This window comes from Cupressus sempervirens, chromosome 5 (assembly GCF_028749045.1).
Source record: "Cupressus sempervirens isolate cs-2001-9-10 chromosome 5, ASM2874904v1, whole genome shotgun sequence".
NCBI lineage: Eukaryota > Viridiplantae > Streptophyta > Pinopsida > Cupressales > Cupressaceae > Cupressus > Cupressus sempervirens.
Window position 1 is genome coordinate 984272688 of NC_143122.1, and position 24330 is coordinate 984297017.

Below are 24330 nucleotides of genomic sequence, written 5' to 3' on the forward strand. Positions count from 1 at the left end.
AAATCGCAGTCCCTCTTGAAAATCAAAATTTTATCTTCCACAAATTTTGGCTCCCACAAAATCTTGCTCCCTCAGAATTTCAAACCCCTTGCAAATCTTGAGGCCCTAGCTCTAGGAGAAAATCGTAGTCCCTCTTGAAAATCAAAATTTTATCTTCCACAAATTTCGGCTCCCACAAAATCTGGCTCCCTCAAAATTCGGCTCCCACAAAATTCGCCTTCCACAAAATTCGGCTCCCACAAAATTCGCCTTGCAAGAAGAGTGCAGATCTGCTCTTGCAAAAAAATCATCCAAGGAAAATACCAATTTGCCCTTGCAAAATTGTCCAAGGAAGAAGAAATCTACCCTTGCAAAAATCGTCCAAGGAAGAAGAAATCTGCCCTTAGCCAAAAATCGCCTAAGCACCAAAGAGGAGTGAGGAATGAGAAAAGGGGAAAGAGTTTCCTCTTATATCCAATTCCTATACTCTCCTTAGCTGGCCAATTAGGACCCTGGGAGCAAGAAAAATATTAATTAGCACACAAAACTGGCCCCCAATTAAATGCTTAGCACGAAATTAACTTTACCATGATGAAATTTACTTTTTTAAATTGCCAATTAGACCAAAATTGCAAAAAAAAAAATAATAATGCCTTGGAGATGCTAAATATTTCCATTTAATGATATTTTAGCAATTAATATGTCATTAAAATCGGATTTTGGCTCGGCAAAAGCCATTTTTCAATATTAAATTACTAATTTTATTAAAGACTCAAAAACTTTCAAGGCAAATTTAATCCATTAAAGCCAAAAGAAATTGCAATTCATTTCAAATCGATTTTGCTAAGCAATTTTAGTTTTTTTTTTTTTTTTTTTGACAAAAATAAAATTATTTCTCTAAAGTCTAAAATTGATTTTGCAATTTGCTTTCATCATAACAAAAAATAATTTTCTCACCGAAATTTTTTTCAAGATTTTCCAAAAAAAAGTTCAAATCTAACAAAATTTCATTTTTTGAAAATTATCCAAATTTACACAATTATATCCAAATTTTTAAAAGAATTTGTTTGAGTACAAATTTTACAATTTTATCCTGCCAAATGTTGTTTTTTTTTATTTTGTCCAGCCTAAGGATGAAATTGGTCGTTCTGGAAAATCAAGTTGGAACCGGGTGAAAAATAAGCTAAGCCTCTCCTCACTAGCCTGAAGGTGTCCATGGCTTAAAAAATCTCAAAAAATTAAAATTGTTGGAAAAACCAAAAATTTGCCAAGGCAATTTTTTAAAAAGGGGGTTCGCAAAGTTTTGGCGCAATGGTGTGAGAACCTAACAACACCCTTCTTCTCTACTATAAAACCATACAAGTCTCCGAAGCTACAGGACTGTTGACAGAAAAGAAGACCTTTTAATTACTTTCTTTGACATATTTAACTCCCATACTTTCTGATGGTTTCTTTTCGACTTTTAATAACTGATTTCTAAAGTTTTCCCCTTTTTCAACTTTATAGAGCTTAATGTTTTATAACACTAAGGCTTATAACAGTAATCAAGAAACTTCTCAAATTTAAAAGGGAGATATATATAAATAATTTGACTTCAAGGCACTAGTCATGGTGATGGTGTATCAATAGCTTCCAAGTGTTCCTCCACTCTGCAGTCCATATGTATAGAATCCTTACCCAACACCACTTTCTTTATAGCAGTCAAGGATAATGTTGTTCTTGAGATATCTACCCGATAGTTTTTAAACACATAACAGGACTTCTAAGAAACTTTTGCAATATACACTGAACCAGATTTGTTGCACTTGCATGTATTAATTTACCAAGATAAACATGAATATGTGATGTTCTTTGGCTCACTATTTCCACACCCACATTGAGTATGGTCTCAACTTTGCATATTGCGGGCGCATTCACATCAAATAATGCTTATGTCTCTCTGATGGACGAAAGGAAACTGACAGTGAGTGCCTCATTTCAATGTATTTCCTTCATGAACTAAATCATAAAAACACCTTTTATCATCTCATATCTTCAAAGAACATGCACCAGAGTCACAAATCATCGAACATGCCTAGAGTTTCGAGAAACATGGCATTTGGCACAATTGAAACCGAGAGATGGATGCATAGACCTAATTGGGACTTGTTCATTGTTGTTCCATTCATATATGACTATTATTATTCACAATTCTGCAATTTTTCTATGCCACAATATTCACTTCTTCATGCCTTGGGTTCTTTTGATACCGATTGTCTCAAGAAACCGTGTAGGAGTTCCTATCATCAATTTTGTCATTGGGCTTAAAGGTTTTTGAAAAGCTTGCGCTCGATATTTAAATGTCTAGGTTTGGCGCATTTGAAGCTATAGAGATGATCATCTTAACTGTGCCAGTATTTTGTCAATCAGCTCATGTGGTCCTCTATATTAAATACATTGTACATTGATTAGCCATAGCATACTATCATTATTCCTGCAAAACCACTTCTTCATTTAGCCATCTGCTAAGCTTTACGAAAGAGTGTACTTTCAATAGCTATTCATTACCACCATTGTTTTTTAAGACTTATGGTAATGTACAAGGGTTATGTATAAGGCTGAGCTGACTCAGTTATTTAACACTGTTAAATATAAGTACATTACTATTTTCATCTTGTTTTTTGCCATTGCAGGGTAGTTCTCTCCTCCCACCCTTCATCTTGACCATTCCAGTCCTTATGGGTGTTTCCTAGGAGATCCCTTGAGTAAAGTTCAGTTTTGGTATCAATTTGCATTTCTAAATCCATATTATTGTACAAGAAAACTATCATATAATCAATTATTGTACTTATCTCAGAGGCATATTGCCAACACCTCTGTATAAGTCAATGTATTTTATCAATATGCACAATAAGTACATTGTTGCTTTGAAACATCATATGCTACACAAATTTGTAAGTAACATGTGCATGGTGGAATACTTGCAGTAACACATTGACAACATATGAAGTTTACATATATGATATCATCAATCAATCCTTTTGTTAAAGCATAAATAAAGGAATAATGTAATGCACAACCTGCTACAAAGAGGTACATTGCCTTGTCCAGGTGTAGGTGGTTGTCCTCGTCCGATAGACGGAAATGAAAATATGCAAAAGTGGATGCTATGAAGGACTTGGCAAGTTTGATACCACAACACTTAGCTCTTGAAAGATATGGAGTTTGCACACAATGCTAACTGCAGTGCTCACAGTCTTTGGCTTATGATTATTACCGCAAGAAAGGAATGAAATCACAGTGCTAAAAACTAGAGGAATTGCTCGCAAGGTTATGGCGAGAAGATATAAAACAATCTGCAAGTGCATGCTCAATTACAAGAAAGCCTGAGTTGGTGGACACATAGACAAGCATCGGTTCCAAAAAGAATTATAATTTCATTGGCTCAAATAATTAAACTCCATCGATTCAAATATTTCAAAAGAACAGTTGAAAAATATAAGCCCAATGAGAAAAATAGGTAATCGCCCAAAATAAATCAAATGGGCCCTTTTTGCCATGGAACAAAAATAATGATAAAGGTTCTCCCTCCAAATGATTTTTAAAATATATCGCCATCAAGGTACCTATGCCACCTTTATTTGTACGTCGACATACGCATGCATGTGTGCATAAACCTAATCATTTATTTCTTTTGTACCATTATATTGATTTACGCAAATATATATACATGTATGTTCAAGTATAGGTATCCTGATATCACGGTGTCTATATATAAAGCATATTGGGAGGCTCCACAATATTCTTACATAGAAAGGTAACAAATTGTCCTATTAATTTAATGCTTAATGTTTTTCTTTAATTGATAAGTGTTATGAACCGACTAGTCAGCTCATGGTTGTCCCTTAGTATACCCTTGCTTGCCTAGCCATTTTTCCTTAGTTGTGGTGCTTTAGTACTCGTACATATTTGCTCAATGGTAGGTGGTGCCCCTGTGCCCAATTCCTTTCTGGCAATGCTTCCCCCCCCTTCGACGTGCTTCTGCAAGAAAATAAATTCTCCACGATAATATCATATTCCTTAATATAATCACAATTACTATAACAAGTTATTATTCATAAACCATCACAATGGTTAACCACCATATCACTTCCCATGAATTTATGATGAATAACCAACTTCCAAGATTTCAACATAACAATATAATAACATCATAATAATTAACTAACATGTCATCTTCATATGAAATTATAACGATTAACCATCTTATCATTTCACATGATCATAACTAATTTTACCTATCAACTAACTTTACATGAAACCTCACCGACTATTTTGACTATATGAATATTTTTAAATTGAGCCAAAAATTGGGATGTAACACACTACCACATGTCTAGGACATTGATCATCGTCTAACAAAATACACGACCTATTGGACAAACAATAGTTAAAAGCTGAACGACACTGGTAGGATCAAATTAGCGGAGGTACCCAGTCGGATAGACTGACAAAGAAGGGTACTGCATGGTAAGACCATTTACTCTATTATTAACTTGGTCAAATAACCCGTATGTGGCATCCACATAACACCCAATGATTCCCAACAAGCTAAAAAGGGTGGGCATTAAGTAATACATTCAAAGTAGTTTCAAATGTACGAGCATTGATATTAAGGTAATATGTATTTTACATTATGGAGACCATGAATATATTATATACGAGCATCTATTTATATTATAATATAATGTGGCAATATATATAGCATAGTAATTGATATTAATTCCACTAATGTTATTTGTAATCATTTAACTACATTGAATATTGGAATAGAATTAATTCATCATTAATTAAGTATAGAATCAAATTTCTAATGTTCTTATAATTTTAAATTATTGCAAATAATTATTTAAGGTGATTTTTTATTCCTATAAGAGCTATTTGCATTGAACTTTTCCTTTGAGAATGTTCTTAAAGGAAAAAGGAGATTGATATAAGATTTAGAGGGAGTCTGACACTTCTTCAAAGGCAACTTTAGATGAGGAGTTCAGATGATTAATATTTAGAGGATCTTTGAAAGTCCATATGTGTGATTGTATGATTTTAATGGACCTACCCCCTATGTACACCATAGAAAGTGACGACTTTCAAATGATCATTACTTCTATTTGCAAAAGTTATTGGAAGGTGACAATCTTACAATAGCTTTAATCATGATATACATTTTATGTAAATGTCGAAACAGATCATGATAAATTATATCTTGCAAATCAACAACTAAGTGTTAGAGTCATTCAATTGGCGGTCTATTAGTTGTTTGTATAGACATATCATAGGTATTTGGTAAATACCATGTGTTGGTATTCTGCAATCCATTACTCAAAGTATTTAGTGAATATCATATGTTAATATTTTGGAGGCCAATAATCAATAATATCAAAATGGTGGAGATCTTCTGATCAAAGGTATCCTTAAAATTTGTCATTCCTAATATTACCAATTCTGTAATATCTATCTTGAGTTTATCCTCCCTAGCTAAGAGGGAGTGATATTGTTTGGTAGCTTCAATTGGATAAACCCATGAGACTAATCTAAGGTTATATATATCATATGTATGTGATATAAATATTTATGTGTGTATAATCAATTGTTATATTAATTAAATAATAATGAATACTCTCCATGGCTCATCCACAATATGAGGGAGATCGCTGCCCTTGGAAAACATAAACCGAAGAGGCAATGTTAATACATTTGTAGCAATCTTTGATGAAACAACAGATTGGATCATAGCAATTGTCAATGATGTTACAGATGTGTAGATGTTTATTTGCAAGCACTCTTTGGGACGTTCTAAAAAGGAATTCTTGAAACTTTTAGGGACTAGATATTCATCATATTTCATTCTCTTGGGGAGAATGCTAAAGATGCAAGAGGCTTTTCCAATAACGGTTTTGATACTAGAATGAAATTGGTGGTCGTTGCCTAAGACAAAGCAAAGGATGAAGTTGATGGATGTAAAACAACAGTAATGTTTTCTGCAGTGATGCAAAGTATATAGTCTCCATTGTTAGCCCAATTTTCTAAGTCATTAGATATGGGGATGTCCGAGTTGTATGAGTGCATTGATTCTATGCTAGATGAAACGAGGGTTGTCCTGCAAAAGATAATCACACACATTAAAACGCTCATTCAGACAATCATTCATCGAAGATAGTGAAAGCTCAACACTCCTTTACACACAGATGCTATGCATTGAGCCCTAAGTAATACAAGCAAAGGCTTGGTACAGTTACATCCATATAAGATGCTGAAGTGAAGGCAAGGTTCACGAGAGCCATCCAAATAAAAGTTGTCCTGCAAGAGATGATCTCAAATTCAAAAGCTTATTCAGACAATGATTCATAAAAGAAAGGAAAAGCTCAACACTTCTTTACACATGGTTGCTATGCATTAAGCCCCAAGAGATACAAGCAAAGGCTTGGAAGAGTTGCACCCATATAAGATGTTGAAGTGAAAGTCAAGGTTCATGAGAGCCATTTAAAAGATGTATGATCCTGTAAGGCTGACATTATTTGTATTGAGCGGACAGAAATTGTCACTCTTAGCAAGTGGTTAAAATCCATGATGGATAAGGCAACTATGGCGCATGAGCACTCAATTTTGTGGTGGACTTGCAATGGACAAAATTCTTTGACTACCACTCTAGCCAAATAACTGCTTTCTAAAACTTCTAGTTCTTTGGCCACAAAGAAGAATTGGTCTACTTATAGCTTCATCCACTCTCTAAAAGAAACAAGCTTTCCTCCAAGAAAGTAGAGGAGCTTGTGGTTAGACATAGTGCATAGCATCTCACTGACCACAAGACACCTATGTACAAAGAGAATCCAACAACACAATAGAATGTAGAGTTAGAGGAGCCAGCACAGTTTGACAAGGACTACTACTATGCAAATAGGGTTGTTTGGTATTACTTTAGAGGAGCTTAACCATGTAGAGTCCACTTCTAGCAGTTCTAGGGATGAGGAAACTAGGGACAGACCTCATTTCACTCCATTTTGATGTCATCCTATGCGTTCTGAAATCTTGAACGCATCCTAAAATCTTGAACATAACGTTAAAAACTTATTGTCATTGTTCAATGTCAAATTGTAAAAGTTAACTTCAAAGTTTAGCAGTATTTACGTTTTACTTATTTGCTAAAGGCTCATCAGCAATTGTTACACATCATTTTATTACTGTTGTTTTTTAAGTACTAAATGTACATTAGTGTGCAACCTCTCCACCGCTCACCCCCCAACTCCCCCTCCTATAGATCCGTCACTGTCCCCCTTTTATCCCCAAATGAATGTCAAATTGTTAATGCTCACTTCAAAGTTTATTAGTATTTAAGTTTTATTAATCTTCTTAAGGTTCATTTGTAAATGTTATACATCTCTTTATTACTGTTGTTTTTCAAGTACTATATACAAAGGGAATCCAACAACACGATGGGTATGTAGAGCGAGAGGAGCCAGCGCAGCTTGACAAGGATGCTACTATTATGCAAAGAGGGTTGTTTGGTTTTACTTTAGAGGAGCTTAACCATGTAGAGCCCACTTCTAGTAGTTCAAGTGATGAGGAAACTAGATATCATCAGAGGTCTCACTTCACTCCATTTTGATATTTTGATGTCATTGTGTACACTCTGAAATTTTGAACTCTCATTGTTCAATGTCAGATTGGTAATATTCAATTCAAAGTTTAGTAGTATTTAAGTTTTACTTCTTTGCTTAAGGTACATTTGCAGTTGTTATACACCTTTTTATTACTGTAATTTTTCAAGTAATATGTACATTAGTGTGCACCCCACTCCCCCTCCCCCCACTATAGATCCTTCACCATCCCCGTCATTCCAAATTAACATCAAATTGTTAATGTTCACTTCAAAGTTTATAGTATTTAAGTTTTGCTAAATTTGCTTAAGGTTCATCTGTAATTGTTATAAATCTCTTTATTACTGTTGTTTTCCAAGTACTATATGTACATTAGTACCGCTCCCTCCCCTCCCCGCCCCCACCACATCCCCCCACTTTCCCACACTCGAAACTCATCTCCATGCCCTTTATTTTCCTTTAGAAGGAACTCCATGGAACACCAAAATAATAAAATATGATTATTGCAACCAATACTACACCCCTCCAATAATAATGCAAAGATGTACAGTCCTTTCTCATGTTTGTAGACTAAATGGAATTTTCATGAAGCAATACAAAGTAAAGCCAGCTACCTCAAAATGAAGAATGTTAAAGCTCAATTGCTCTACTTACAATGATTATACAACAAACACAAAACAAAACTGTTTGCAAGGTGTGGCAACTCTTCAACATGAAAGATTAATAATTAAATCCTGAGTTTACTAGATTCTCTCGTAGACCTGGGAATTCCTAGTTCAATTCTCTCAAAACTCTGGTCCTTGTTAGATTCTGTCAAGAGTCTGCCACAAAGGATCCAAAGCCTGCTTTCCTGGCTTCATTCAGTCTGATCCAAAGCTGCTTTCTTTGAATGATCCAGTACGCTAATAAATGTGTGAAGCTTACAATATGGCAATAATCACAACCTTGGCCTTAAACAGGCCTGTAACATTACTATTTGTGCTTCTAATTTGCAACAGCAGAATGTTGATGATTTGTTTGATAGTTTTTTATGATATTTGATCGTGATAATGTTGACATTATTGTTTTTGGACTAAGACATTAATATTGTGGTATATTTTGCTATGTTGATTTAAATATTAGCCTAGTGGTCTATAAACTTATTTGCTCTGAATGATCCAGTATGCTAATAAATGTGTGAAGCTTACAATATGGCGACAATCACAACCTTGGCCTTAAACGGGCCTGTTACATTACTATTTGTGCTTCTAATTTGCAACAGCAGAATGTTGATGGTTTGTTTGATAGTTTTTTATGATATTTGATTATGATAATGTTGACATTATTGTTTTTGGACTAAGACATTGATATTGTGGTATATTTTGCTATGTTGCTTTAATATTAGCATAGCGGTCTATAAACTTATTTGCTGCTGTATGTATATATATACATATATATATAAACAGATATTCTTGTACAGACGAACCCAAAACGAATCCGAACCCAAACACCAAAAAAAATTGAACGAATTTTGAACCGGAATTCGTACCCAAATCCAAACCAGCAACTTAGATTAAATCTTTAAAATGTAAAGTTTGGACCACAAAAAATAAAATATCAAATACTCAAATAATATCCTGTATACTTTGTGTAACTTTTTAAAATTGTTATTAGAAAACTTAAACCAAAGTTAATTAACAAGAGCTGGGACTGAGAATCTAAACTCAAATATAAAACATCATGAAAAATATAAAATACCTTGTAAACGTTTTGCTATTGACTAGATTCTCAATTTCAGTGAGTTTTGGATCAGTTTTCTCTTTGGCTACCAAAGTAGACCCCCTGCCTTGTATATCTGATTCAACTACATCATCCTGTAACAAATAAATAAAATAAAATTTTCTCTGCTGTAAAAATTAATCCATAAATAATGCCAAGTAAAGTTAATTATACTTAGAGTGCTACAACGTTTTCTTTCAAAACAAACATTTTAAAATTAAACTGGCTATACATCATGGCGATTTTCTAAGACAAATTTGAAATTTCTCATAGATATGTATTCTTACCTTAAGTACAATTGCTCCTAGAATATTTTCTTCCTGTTCCTGCTCCTCTGTACAATTGTCAATCAGTAGACACATTATAAATAAATATGATTCCAATTTTCAGTTTGTCAGTACCCAATACAGCCAAAGAATTAAATGCAGAGTTTTTAAAATCATTTCATTTTCATTTCAATAGATAGACTCAACATCATAGTGTCATGTTCAACTCTTTTAGACCAATAGCAATGAAATTTTGCACTGTGTGAGTTGGTCTATAAGATAACTTTATCCAAATGTTCTTTACTGCTACCTAAAAGCACTTTTTTCAAACAAGAAAGCATGCTAATCACTACCTCCAAGGTGTGCACAAATATAAGAAGAAACAACAAGAAATCGCCTTAAATGCTTATGCTATATTCGAGAGTCAAATACCTCATGGCTATATTGGAACTGAACCTCCATAATATATTTTACAGAATTGCCTCAATAGTTTGATGAGAATATGGAACGTCCCCCAACGTTTATTACAACTCATGGGAAGTGGCCAAATACAGAACATCAAATTTTCACAAATTACTATGTAATTCAAAAAGTTATCATAGCAACTTGGAGTGTCAATATTGTAAAAGCCCTTTAATTCTTAAGACCATCAAGCTTCAAAGAATCGTGGTGTCTCTCAAAACATACATCTCCAGAAATTTCATATAACAAACTCCAAACTGAAGGCCAGGTTGTGTCAACAAAGGTAATGGGTTGGATATAATCAGATTACAGCATGAATGGGCTAATGTATAGGGGAGTTCAATCCCTTCTCATGGCTCTCCTAGGCCAAAGTATGTATTCCGTAAGGTTACACATGGTCTATTTATAATGGAACAAATAACTACTCTTACCAAACAAACCCTTCCGTATTGCAATGAATACTCCAGAATATATCACTAGATATTCATTCAAAAGCCAGGCCAGAGTGGCTATTCCCTAAGGTTAAACACGACATAATTATAGAGAAATAACTTTAAAAACTTAACTTACCAAACAAACCCTACCCTATTTTGACGAGAGACTTCTACAAATATCATTAAGTCTTCAGGCAAGTTTCCATCATAACCTCCTTCAAGCAGAAAAAACAGAATGTTCATGCAAATCACTTCTGTTGAGATGTATACTAACGAGGACCTACTTCATACACACCTACAAAAGAAGGCACAATGCAAAGTCATGAAATGATTGGTTAACCTTTAAACTCTATTGTAATGTATTCTTGAAATACTATAGTCTATAAGCACTTGCTGAGTTGGTAGAATCATGATCCAGAAATGATGGAAATATTTTCTTCATGTATTTGGAATATGGAGTGATGGAGAAGCTGAAAACCAAAACTGCTGAATGACTGTTGAATTGCAAAATTCAAATCAAGGGTCAAACACATACCAAAACCAGAGAGCCTACAACTATAGGGGGATGAGGAAAAACATGGCTAAAGCTTGCATTCACACACGCACAGAAGCTATGCCCTATATAAACCAAATGGACATACTCAGAGATATAATAGTATCCATAATTGAAGACTACATCAACAAAGAAATATGCTTTCTGTATAATACTCAAAGCGGATTGAATCTACTACATATGCTCCTTATCGATAGCTTGTTCCGCCGTAGCCCATTGTTCCTGGTGCATGCAGAGGGCCATTCTTCTATAGTGAGGGCTCAGTCGGTGGGGTGCCCTGTTCCGGGAGAGAGCCATTAGGTGGTTACATTATTACCCAGTCCAGTATCGGTCTGATCTTGTTGGGGAAGCATCTCGCGATCAAACCACAAGGTCTCACTGCCCCACCCCCCCCCCACTCCCCAACCCCAAAACCTTGAGAAAGCATTCACATGGTTTCTATAGTCTCCAAGGTGATCAACTAATCTAGAACAACACTCAAACTCGCATATGTAGTGGGAGGAATCACATATATTCCCAAAAACATGCCAGGTACTCATGGAGACATTAATATCAAGATAGCATTACAGCTATGAAATGTGCATGCTCTTTAAACAGAGAAACTCAACGTGATATCCTCTGAAACTCATAAATACTTGCAGAGACAGGGAACACTTAGAAGAAATCGTTTGCAGTCTCATCCAACCAAATCCAGTAATGCCAAACATTTGATGAAATTTCAGCAGACGTATCCTGAAAGTTCACCCATCCCAGCATATGGTGTACACATGGCTTAGCAAATCATATCAACACAATCAGCTATTCAGTTGACACATTACTGCAGGCAGTTAAGGATTTCATAAAGATCAACGAACAATACCAGATTATATATAAACCAGTGCAGCATTAATGCCAATGAAGGGAAAGAAAATAATAATGAAAGGCTACTCTGCTACACACTAGAGGAAGTGGACTCTAATTGGGCACAGTTGAGCAACACAAAAGGAAACACAACATCAGTAGTAAAGTTTCCAACAACTTTATGTCCATAGGGTATGACTGTACACCTTCAAGTAGATCTCTGTCACAGTAATTGTTGCTATTTTTGCCACCAAGTTAAAAGCTGAGCTGAGCTACCTTCACTATGGGGTAAAATCTGTCTGGTCCAACACGTCGAGTGTGAGGCCTCGCCCCCGACCCATCATAGCATAGTGATACACTACTCTTATTTTGTTATCCGCGACTCGAGATGTCGAGACATTATCTGATGCTTAGAACATATTTTATTATTTCATGTTGTGTGATGTTATTTCCAGATATATTTGATGATTGTCATTTAATGCTCATGTATATGTATGTTGATGAAATCAGTAAAATGTGGGATTAACACATTGAGTTGGAATCTTTATGATTAAGGATATAAGTAGGATGCAAGAAAACCCTGATTTATGTATGTTTCAAATTATGTAAATTTCTGATACGTATATATGTACATGTGATTTTCGGGACTACTGATGTGTGCAATGAGTGTGTAGATATTTAGCCGAGAAACCCTACGGAGGAACAAAACTGATCTCCATGTGCTAAAATTTGGAAACCCTATTGTTCGTAATTATGTTCTTTCAGTGTCGCTTGACACTCGTAAAATGTTATGTGCTTCGGTATGTTGGTTAGGGTTAATTGTTTAACCTTTGGTTTCAAGTTAGTGTCAATTTTCTATTAGATTCTTAATGCGGGTTAGTCATCCCTAATTCGATTTAGGGCTAGATTGCAAGTTAGAGTTGTTAGATAGACCTATTTTATTTCTAGATTTTTATTTGACTCTAACCTCTTCCCTAAGGCTTTAAAACATGTTTTTATTCTAACCTAAGGGTATGGGTATGGGTATGGGTTAGGGGTCTTTTCCAACCCCTAAGACCCTAGCTTTGACTTTTGAGGGCACTCAAAAAGTCCCTTTTTGCCTTTGTGCCAAAATTGCAAGTGGTTGTCATGAGTTGTCTTACCCCACCTCCTTTTAGGGTTTAACCAAGGTGTAGGTTGAGTTAGGAGTTTCTAGTGTGGCTAGTGGGTGGAAATAGTTATTGCTCCTTTTGGGTGGTTGAGTTGGAGGCTTATTTAGAGGCCTTCCTTGGTCTAGTGGTTGGGTTACCCAATCTCTACATTTAGAGAAGACTTCTTGAAGCTTGAAGGAAGGAGGGATACTCTACTCAAATTTGTTCATTGCCATTACCTCCTTGAGAAGGTAGGAAACTCCCATCTCCCTTATTCAGTTTTTGTGTTTTGTTTCATGTTCTTGTTACCTTGTTGTTGTTTTACTATTGTATGGTTGTGGGTATGTTGGGAAGATTTGTAAACCTTGTTTCTTTTGGTTGTTTTCCTTTCTTGTTTATGTTTGCAATTTTGAGTTCCTTGCATGGGTGTTTTGGTATTACTCACCCTAGGAGAGGGCAGAAGTGACCAATTTTGGAAGAGGTCTGTTTAGTTGGACTCCAACCTGTGTAGAGTCTCTTCTCAGGATGAGAAGGGGGATAAAAGGGTAGGGTGTTATGGGCCCCTACCCGTCAGCACAAACTTGGTATGAGTATGGCAAGTTTAAATGGAAGAACAGAAGTTCTTGGTTATTGGCCCCGATTGGGCATTTGAATTGGTGTTGTGCTTGACTTCTCCAGTTGGAAGAATCCACCTCTCCCTAGTCTTGATTCACTGTGAATCTTATTGTGTAAACCATGTATGATTATGCATGCTTGATGTTCTTGTGGTTCTGCTTGGTTGTCACCCGATCAGTTATTGGTTTCTTCCATGGTTCTTGAAATAAGATTTAGAAGACATTACAAACTCCTTGTTTGGATCATGAAAAAAATTTGATAAAATTATTGAAGATTGGGATTGAGATCCTATTGTAAATTGTTTTTTTTAAACCTTATTACATATGGCAACGAAGCCGGGTTTTCTTCCTAATTCTTTCCCGGTTGAGCCTTTAATCAGGTTGATAATAAAATAAGTGATTGAGTAAATTTACTTCTCTTAAAATTTTCGTATTCCATGTTGTCATATGAATGTGTATCAAAGATAAGATGCAACAATGATGTTCAATTATACATGATACAATTTGTGATGTATGGTGTCTTTATCAAGTTTGAAATGATTTAGTTCATGGTTGATTGTGTTGAAAATAAATTTGCAAGAACATGTAGGAAGAATTATGTCAAGAGATCCAAGCTAAAATTGAAACATGATAGAGATATAACTTTGTGTATTTTGATACTCCTTTCAAAAGGAATGGAGCATTATCATTTTGATCTCTCTTATTTTCTCAAATGCCTTAAGACTAGTTTAGTCATTATGTTGATCCCTCAGTTTTATTGGATAGTTAAATGAATACGTAGATGGTTATTTCATGTAATGTGGTATTATTGAAATGCATGGTCATTTGAGGTTCATGGAAATAATGAATTAGAAATTCATAAGAGAATGCATACACCTATTGTGGTAATATAATTGCAAAAGAAAAATATACATTGAGTTTCAAGAGAGAGTCGAGAAACTATCAAATAACCCACCTACAGGATTCTGGAATTTGTATGGCAAACACATATTTAGTTGATTCTATTACAGGCTAATAAAATAATAGACTCCTCAATGAAATAATAATTTTTAAAAAAAATAACAATGCTTAAAAATATATATATATATATATATATAAGCTACTAAAGTCTTTTCTCACCATATAACTTTATGCATTAAGTCCTCCACCCGCTTGAAGCCAGCTCGTAGGAAGGTCATGATGAACCTTTCTGTATTGGTGAGGACGTCAATCTCAGGTGACGTCACCCTGTACTTGTGCAGGGGTCGATTTCCTTTTTGGAAAGCGCTGAGATTTTTAAAACAAACCATAGCATTTATGCTGAAGACATCCTTAGGGTCGATTGGTGGGAGTACCTATGTTCTAGGCGTTGTTGGAGTAGTGTCATCCTATGTGATGACGTCACCTGCCATGCTTTCCCTTTTATGGGTGCCGGTTTTGGGTTGCGTGAAGGTGTGTTTAAAGATTTAACTATGTGTTTCATCCACCTCCCTCACCAATCACCTTCTTAGGGAGCTTTTGGTTGGTGGACTTGCTGTCCCATGTACTTGGGTCAGGTCCACTTGGGTCTGCGTGTTGCAGACCCTCGGGTTGCATGGTACGCTTGGGATTCGCCCAAGCCCTTCTTGGGTGAGAGGTGTGTAGGGTGGAGAGTAGGGTTTAAGGGAAAAATAAAGGGTAGTATAGAAAGTTAGCCATAGGTGTTAGGGGTTAGTAGGTTAGGGTTAACTTGTTAGGTGTAGGTTAGTAGGTTGTTTTTTATTTATTTTAGTTTGAGTTTTTTTTTTAATGTTGTAAACTTTTGTTAGAATGTTAAGGGGTTAAGATAGTTCTAATTAGACTAAGTTAGATTTGTGTTAGTTTATGAGATGTTAATCTAATTTGCTAAAGTTCTAAGTTAGTCATAAATTGATAGAAGGATTAGATAGCTATTCATTATGTTAAGTTAGTTGTATTGCTTAAAGTTGTAATTTTTAGATATATATATTTTTTTAGTTTAGCCTTTAAATTAGTTTAGTTAGTTGTTATATAATTAAATTTAGATTAAATTGGATTTAGTTAATATTATCTAGTAGTTCTAGTTAGTAAGTAGTTATTTCCGATGAGTAAGGTTTCACTACCTAATTACAAGTAATCATGTTAGTTTATCGAGACTTGGTTAGCAATTGTTAAAATTAGATTTTAATTAAAACATTTTAAAATTAAGTAAAATGGATATTTATTTTGGAAGGTTTCAAATTTCGTAATGTAATTAGTAAATTTAATTTCGGTTAGTAAAGTTTTAAATAGGGGAAGATAGTTTGATTTTGATTTATTCATTTTTAGATATTATGGATGTGATCGTCCTCTTGGTTATAATTTTACGACATAATGTAGAGAACCTGTACTTATAATGTTATCTCGATCTCTCCAAACTTAGGGCACGTTTATTATTAATTATTGTTCAAAAAAAAAATGTGTGTGTGTGTGTCTTGCCTCATAGTTTGGGCATGACATCGAGTTTTCCAGCATCATGGGCTATCTGAGACTTTGGTGCTAAACACGCCATGTTATCTTCCCTTGTGGTTGTCCTGCGACCCCACTGTGTTGCCTAATGTTTCCCATGCTAGTGTGCGGAGTCAATGTTAAATAAAAGAGTTAATACCCCCACATTGTGATCTTATGCGGGGTCAGCATTTACCAAGATATATGAGATGGCCCGCAACCCCGCAGTGCTGCCTTATAGCTTTCCTTGATGTTTCGGATGGATGTGCAGGGAAAGTGAGGTTCGCATCCAATAGCCTTGGGCAATGTGAGAAAAATGAAATGTGCAATGTGTGTACATGGGGAACTAGGTGCCAAAAATATAAAGGAGATTCCTACTCTGCATCCCCGGAGAGAATCAACATGCCAAGAAGTGCTTCATGCAGCTGTGCCGAGTGCACAAACATGTTGTATTTTCCGTGTTCACCTTTCTTTTCGAGCAACACAATTTTATTGTTTATGGCCATGACATGGAATCATGACCGAAAATTCAATACCAAACTACTACTTTGGCTCCACAAAAACAATGCCAGCACATCGCCATGCCCATTTACTACTTGCATGATATGGATTGTCCCCTTCATCTACCAGATGCATTCTTTGGGCATTGTCTGTCACTTTATGACTCAGATACACAGAAAGATCCATTTTTTAATCTGATTTTCCTACTTGGTGTCATGCAATTCAGCTCAACCCAGGTCTGAGTTTGAACTCTAATGTTGTGATCAAAGTTAAACTAGCTCTTTAAAAGCAATTTTGTATCTTTTTAAAGGACCTTCCTGTTTCTTTTACAGATTTTGTGCTTTCATGCTATTGTAAACTTGTTTTGTCTTGTGTTTATAAAATTGCTTGTTTTACCCTTTCCACAAATATTTTGCGCAACTCTTGTGACCTTATTTAAATGTGTTTCATCTGTGTCCAAATTGTATGATTGTGATGACATATATGATAGTTTTGTTTGTGAATGTTTGTTTCCTTGCAGAGTCTTGTTAAATCTTTACCTGCATACCGCCTTAGAGGCTGATACATATAGGAATTGTGTAAGTTTGGGTAGTTTTGGTTGACATATTGTGCAGTCATGGGCAGAAGGAGATCAATGTTGTCAACTTGGAGCATCACCTCCCCTTTATTTTATTACTTACTTTCTTCCCTTTCTCTAAGCTATTAGAATAGGCTAGTAGTTTCAAGTGTTGGCTTGGTTCAACACTACACCCAGATTGCAAAGGAAGTCAGCCTTTTCAAAGATTCAGCCTCAAATGTGCAAGGTCCCACACTTAGAAGTTGTTTGCATATTTTAGAAGGTTGCTTGGGGATAACACGTCAGACAAGGGTGCAAACTTTTGTGACCACAGTACAGTAGAAGAGAAACCAAATGGACCAAAAGTTTGCATCTCTCATCGAGAACAAGGTAAGCATCCATCCAATGGTTTTGTCCACCAACAAAGTGTTTTCCTACCATGGTTCAAGAATTTGGTGTTTCAATCAAACGTTATGGTGGTTCATATTAGCTCAAGAGTAAATCCATACATTCTAAAAGTATAATAGAGTGATTTCCAAAGTTAGAACAAACTTATTGACAGGCATAAGGATTGCCATCTCAAAGAATGTAATGTCTCCTTTTTGAAATAGGATTTTAACAATAACCAATTAAAATTAAATCACAAAAAAAATAAAAAGAAAAAAGAAAAAAAAAAAGCATGCCCATAACTAAATTTAGTAAAGCTTAATGAATGGTCAAAAGGCATGAGATGAAAAGATCCGACTCCCTCAAACATGAGATACAAAAGGGAAAAGAGAACTTCATTTGAAAGGGGGTGAGGAAAGAAAAGAAAGGGGAAGAGGCGAATCAAGAAAGAATTAATAGCTAAGTTAGCCTGGGTTTCTAAGACCAGGGGCCATGGGATGAGGAAATAGGCATTTAGGACAAATTTGTTTTTCCTAGACCAAGGGACAGTAGAGGGAAGCAATGTGGGCGACTATATAAAATATATGGAAATATTAAAATATATAGGGAAATTTCAATATTCATATGAAAACATAGATAAAACATGTTTATATACATTATAGAACTTTAAAATATAAAATTCGTGTACAATTGTTTATGGGCTTTCAAGGGTTAATCAAAATAGTGATGTGAGGTCTGTTGTCTAATGAGAAAGGTTGGATAGAGGATGGGTTAAAATTAAATTTGATGGTGCGTCTAAAGTAAAACTCTAAAAATGCTGAATTTAAACAAATACCCAAAATAAATAGACTTACAAACAATATAAAAACCTTAAACGAAAAGCAGAGTCGTCTAAATAAAGACGACGACTAAAAACAGACAGGTTTAAGACAATTCAAAAGTATAACCCAAATGACCATTAACTAAGATTCTAAAATGCTGAGCTAAAATTAGCAAGAATCTAAGATAAAAAAATAGTCTAATACCCTCCCTTAACGTTCATTTTATCAACTACGCCAACTTGCCCCCTGACTTCACAACATTTATGGATTGAGAGACTTGGTAAGTATATCAACAATATGGTCCTCCATGGGGAAATACTACTACATTATTGATCCATCTTCAACAAGCTGGCGGATGTAATGATAATAAGGTCAACATGCTTTGTCCGCTCATGTAAAACTGGACTTTTGGCTAATTTCAGGACTCCCACAGAACAAAGAAGTAGGCCCTGCTTGAGGCATATGCATGTCTGCAAGCATCCATCAAAGCCAAACTGCCTCACAAACTGCCTTAAACGTACCCCGATATTCAGCTTTGGTAGAGGAAAGAGCTAAAGCCTATTGCTTCTTGCTAGTCCATGTGTACCCAAACTGAAAATATACAAAAAAGTAGACTTTATGCCGTCAACAAAACCTGCCCAATCTAAGTTTGTAAAACCAAGTTGTATGACAAAGTTATGGCTAAAAAACAAACTGCTGCTCTCTATAACAAAAAAATAGAACCAGTCAACTACAGACTCTAAGAATAATTTTAATGGTCATCTAGCCACCAGAGAATATTCTAAGAATATTCCCAGTTGCAGGAAAAAGATTCTGTCAGAAAAGCTAGGTCACGAGTATATTCCTTCTGTGTCAAAATGCACTTCAAGAATCTTTCGCCAAAAATAGTTGGATACTGCTAAAAAATTGTCAAATTGGCCGAGCATTTGGTGGGCTCGTAAAAATAAGATGATGGGTTTGGCATGCTGATGTCAATGCCTGCATGGGCAAGTGGTGTGTTAGTACATGCACCTTTTATAAAAGCAAACCTTAAAAAGGATTTCCTAAAAACTTTTTTTGAACTTTCAAAATAAGCTTTATAAAAGTTTTGAAAATCCTTGCAAAAAGTTGATGGGTGTTTTTAAAAATCACCTTTTTTTACTTGCATATTTTTATGTAGTGCATGGCCTGTTTGCTGAAGTCAGCACTGTACCCTTGCTGATGTCAGCAAAATTACTCTGTAAATTGTGCCCTCCAAAAAATTTGCTCCAAATTTGATGATGTCAGAAAATGACAAATTACATATCAATTTATGGGATTTTTTGGGTCTTTTCTGCTCAATAGCAATGTTTGTTTTGCAGCGAAGTGCCCGAACTTTTCAGCTACCCCTAGTTATCACCTTGTTTTTTGTGCCCTTAGTTGACAAAATGACAGTTCATCTTAGGGTTTTGGTACCCTGCAAACACAATCATGAGGTCCATGAAGCTCCAAATGATAGAAAAAAGAATATCCAAATCCAATTCACACAAAAAGGCAAACTTGGAGACCTTGCAATGCTCTTCAGAAAAGAAAGCCTCAAATGTTGAGAAGGGGTTTCTTGAATCCGTGCTCTAATACCTACAAACAAAAAACACCTTCCACAAGCAAGGGTAGCAAAAAAATTCAATGTGCAAGATTGCATGCTTGCATAAAGGGAATCCAGGGGCTTTGGGTGTTGGATGTGTGGCACAAGACATGGAAGGTAATGAATGCATTAGCTTTAGGTACGAGCACACTTGAGGATGGAACAAATAACAATGCAGAGATGAAGGCATCTCAATTGGCGGTCAAGCTTGCTAAGAGAATTGAGGTTGAGCAATTACACTTGGAGGGTGTTCTCAGTCAGAGCATTGTCAATGCTAGCTCAAATGGGAAGGTTCACAAATGAAAGACCAAAAAAATTGTGAACATCAGTCACCAGAAGCAAGGGCATTTCAAAACTACACATATTTTCAGTAGGAAACCACATTCAAAACACTCTTTCAGAATGGGTTATCTCCTTTCAAAAGGTGGGGGCATTTTCAAAGTTTTGAGGGGGTTCAATTTATTGGAGTAACATTGGGTAAGGGGTTCTACCAACAACACCACTACCCACTCAAACATCATCATTATGGCAAGTGGGACATGTGTATGTAGTAATCATTTGTTGGAAATGCCAACTCAAAGTTTTCAAATTGTTAACACTACAAATGCTTGACATGATGTATGCAAAAAACAAGGTAGACAAATAAGCAATTAAGAAACCTTGGTATTCATTTGATTGTGGAGTTTTGTTCAGTTAAAACACAAGCACATGAGAAGGCTTGTAAGGTGAATTTATAATCCACTGGGGGTGTATTTGAGCACAACCAGTCATTTGGTGTTTCCGGTCTAAAAGATATGTTGAGGAAGGTCGTGAGGTGGTTGTGAAAATGGAGGCCAATTTCTCTCTACACACAACAATGTTTCTTAGGGAAAACATCTAGGAGGAGAACGCTAAGTGTATTTACCTTGGCCAGCCCAAATTGTTTGGAGATAATTGATTTCTTATTTGGTGAGGAGATTTTGAACTTCGAACATAGATATAGGGTGAATATTGATACTGCATCTACTTTGCCATCATTAGCACTTGAGCTTGGCACCAAAGACAAGGTTGTTTGGGTAATAAAATCATACATCTAGCTAGAGTAGTATTAAAGTCTCAAACTAATAGTAATTATGTCGGAGCCAAGCAATTGGAGAAAGTTGGGAAACAATTAATAAAGTATTTGTTGTTATATTAATGATTATTTAGGCATATTTAGTTTATCAATTAGTTTTTAGATAACATAGAAACTTTCCTATTAGCCTTTCAAAAAAATCCTATTAATTTTAGTAATTACACATTTATGAATAATGAAATATTGCAACAAGGTCTCAGAGTGGGTCAATGGGCTTCTTTAAGATTTGGCAAATATTTTTTTTTTTAAATTTGTAGCTCTTTTCGTCTTGGAATTTATTATAGAAAATTTTTAATTGGTTTCTAACGAAAAATGACTTTGAAAATTCATAGGTGGATTCGAAGATTTTTTGATGAAAATTGCTAGCCTAGTCACGGGTTTTGGACACATGATTTCCTAGTTTGAGCAAAAGTCTACAAATTTCATGGGTTACAAGTACTTGCACATTGCTTGCATTTTCTTTTTGCCAATTGCATGTTACTTGCATGTGTTGTTTTCACACAAAGTATTTTCTTGATTTACTTGGGATGAAGTTTGGTTGCTTTCTAGGGTATTTTACTACACGAAGTCTAGTGTTTTGGCAGGTGAAGTTTTTGTGATGGGCATTCTAATTTTTTTCCTAACAATATTAGTGCTCTGGTTTTTAATAATGCTTTATCCTCCAAAACATTCTGGGTGGGTTTTTCATAATTTTTTCCTCAAAAAAATCTAGGCTGATTTTATAATTTGCCCATAAAAAATTGTTGGTTTTGTGTGATTCTTTGTCACAAAATTGTTTTTGTGAAAACGGTTTTACCATTTTCCTCAAAAACAAAGTTTTGTATTATGATTTGTGTCTCATATTTTGTGTTGGGTACTGATTGATTTTAATCCTCATAATTGTGTCTGGTTTTGTTTGATTTTTCTGCTAAAAAAAACATTCAGGATGGTTTTGACCATTTACCATTTTTTTCTATAAACAAATGATGCTTGCTTTAGCTTTAGCAATTTTTCCATAAAAGCCGTGGTTTTTTGCACTCGTTCAGGATTGCACCTTGAGTTGCTAGAGCATCAACCTTCAGTTGCTAGAGCATCAATCAGCACACGAGAGTTTGTCAATTTTTCCAAATAATCATGGTTTGGGTTTAACCAACTACTCTCAAAGAGATGTCTTTATTACCCAACATCGGGTTAGATGGATTCTTGGTCATTAATATTTTGCAGGTCTAGGGAGGGTCTCAATAGCAGCAAAATACTCTGATGAATAGGGGCCAGCCTTCTTTGTATTTGTAACCAAAAGACATTGTGTCTTCTGTGGGGCAGTTGGTAAAATGACCATTAAGTGAGGGTAATAAAGAATTTAATGTTATGTTAATGGTCATTAGGCATATCTAGTTTATTAGTTACTTTATAGATAACATAGAAATTTTTCTATTAGCCTTCTAGAAAGTTTCCATTTCGTTCTCAGTTATTCTCTACGTGAGGAGATTATGTCTCCATTTGTAATTACTCATTTATTAATAAACAATAATGAAATATTTCAACAACAATTTGAATTGTTTCTGATCTAGAGTGCCACATCCAACAAAGAGGAAAGGCGTGAAGAAGCAACAACTGGGTGAGAGTTTTTAAAAACCACCTATGGGTGAAGGAGTTGGAGAAAAGAAATTGGTGCTAAAGACTAAGGGCAAATTACGGAAGTCGTAGGCCTAGTTTCTCATAATTTGTTATTTTTGAATAGTGTTTAGATTCCTTAGTCTATATTTTCTTAGTCTGTAGAGCCCATTTTGATATTATAGTATGAGCTTAGGATTTAGAGGTGGTAGCATGTTGATCTTTGTCGGGAAAATGCTAGTTTTGCAGGTGTTCATGCCTATTTTTTTGTGTTTGCAGAATTGTAGTGGTATGGTAGATAGTTGGCAGGGTCGTAGGTCTAGGTTGAAGACATTATTAGGGCTAAGCACTCTTTTTAATGTCAAATTATATTCATAATTAATAAAATGCTTATATTTTACCAAAAAAAAAAATACCATATGTTAAATAATTTAAATTGAGATATCGCATGAGAGTGAAATTAATTAAACAAAATATCAAAACTCAAAACATTAATTTACGGAGCAGCCAATGGGCAGGTTGCCTTAAGTTTCCAAGTTTTCAAGACATACCCATTTCTGAAATGGATCAAATTATACTGTAAACACATCCCCACATAAAACTAATTAATAGTTCATAAAATAGGGAAGTGACTCCTTCAAAAGGAAAAAGTTATGAAATGTGGCGACCCTTTTGCCAATGAAGTATTAAAGAGATCATTCCAATCAATCTAGGATGACTTATCAGTCATCACTCAAGAATTCACAAAAGCAATCAATCAATCAGCAAACCACTCAGCATTCATTTGATTCACTAATATAACAAACCAGCATTGTTCATCATCAATCATTTGTCAATGTATCATCCATATAAATATCAATCATTCAACAATAATTGAACTATCAAGTCAAATCAAGTGATCAGCATAAGATTGCTCGGCATTCCATATCAAAACAATCCGCAAACTCAGCATGCATATATATATATATATATATATATATATATATATATATATATATATATATATATATATATATATATATATGTTGCTGATTGGTATGAATCATAGTGCATTGCACGATAAACTGCTTGACTTGTTAAACATTTTCATTTGATAAATGCAGATATTCTATTGCCTATAATATGTGCACAACAAGTATTGTAGTAGGCATGTAAAATGATGATAAAAGTTCCTCGAGACCTACAACCATTAAATCATCCCATTATGGAAGAGTGATAGGGCACAAGCAAGGAATGAGAGTAGCATAACGTCCATTTGAGTACTAATAACCCAAGAGGCTGTATGGCAAGTGTCATTCTATACACCACGACTTGATCGACAAGTTTGAGATGCCTTGTGCAATCCCCCAAGATACTATGTGATATGGGTGGATTATTTAGGAAGATCTTAATATATTTATATTCGATTGATTATAGTGATTATTAGGGTTCTTTGTACAACATTGTGCAATTACATATATTTGAGTGGTATATGAGTGGTGGTGGGCCAAGAGGCCGAATGACAAGTGTCATTATGTGCTCCTAGGCTTGATGGACATGCTTGAGGTACCTCGTGTGATCCCAAAGGGTACTTCATGATGCAAATGGTCTGTTGAGGAAAATCTTAAGAGAATCCTAGTTGC

General features: G+C 35.1%; 1 protein-coding gene across 2 annotated transcripts in view; it reads right to left on the minus strand.

Annotated features, from left to right (window-relative positions):
- Positions 1 to 24330, minus strand: part of LOC149559229 (uncharacterized) — an 88954-nt gene that overhangs the window by 39120 nt on the left and 25504 nt on the right. For both annotated transcript variants that reach the window (XR_016365130.1, XM_089833158.1), the window contains exons 2-3: positions 9659 to 9705; positions 9351 to 9466 (exon numbers count right to left, since the gene is read on the minus strand). Coding sequence is in view for 1 of the 2 variants with exons in the window: in XM_089833158.1 (XP_089689284.1) it covers positions 9351 to 9466; positions 9659 to 9705 (163 nt within the window). In the remaining variant the exon portion in view is untranslated. The remainder of the gene's footprint in view (positions 1 to 9350; positions 9467 to 9658; positions 9706 to 24330) is intronic.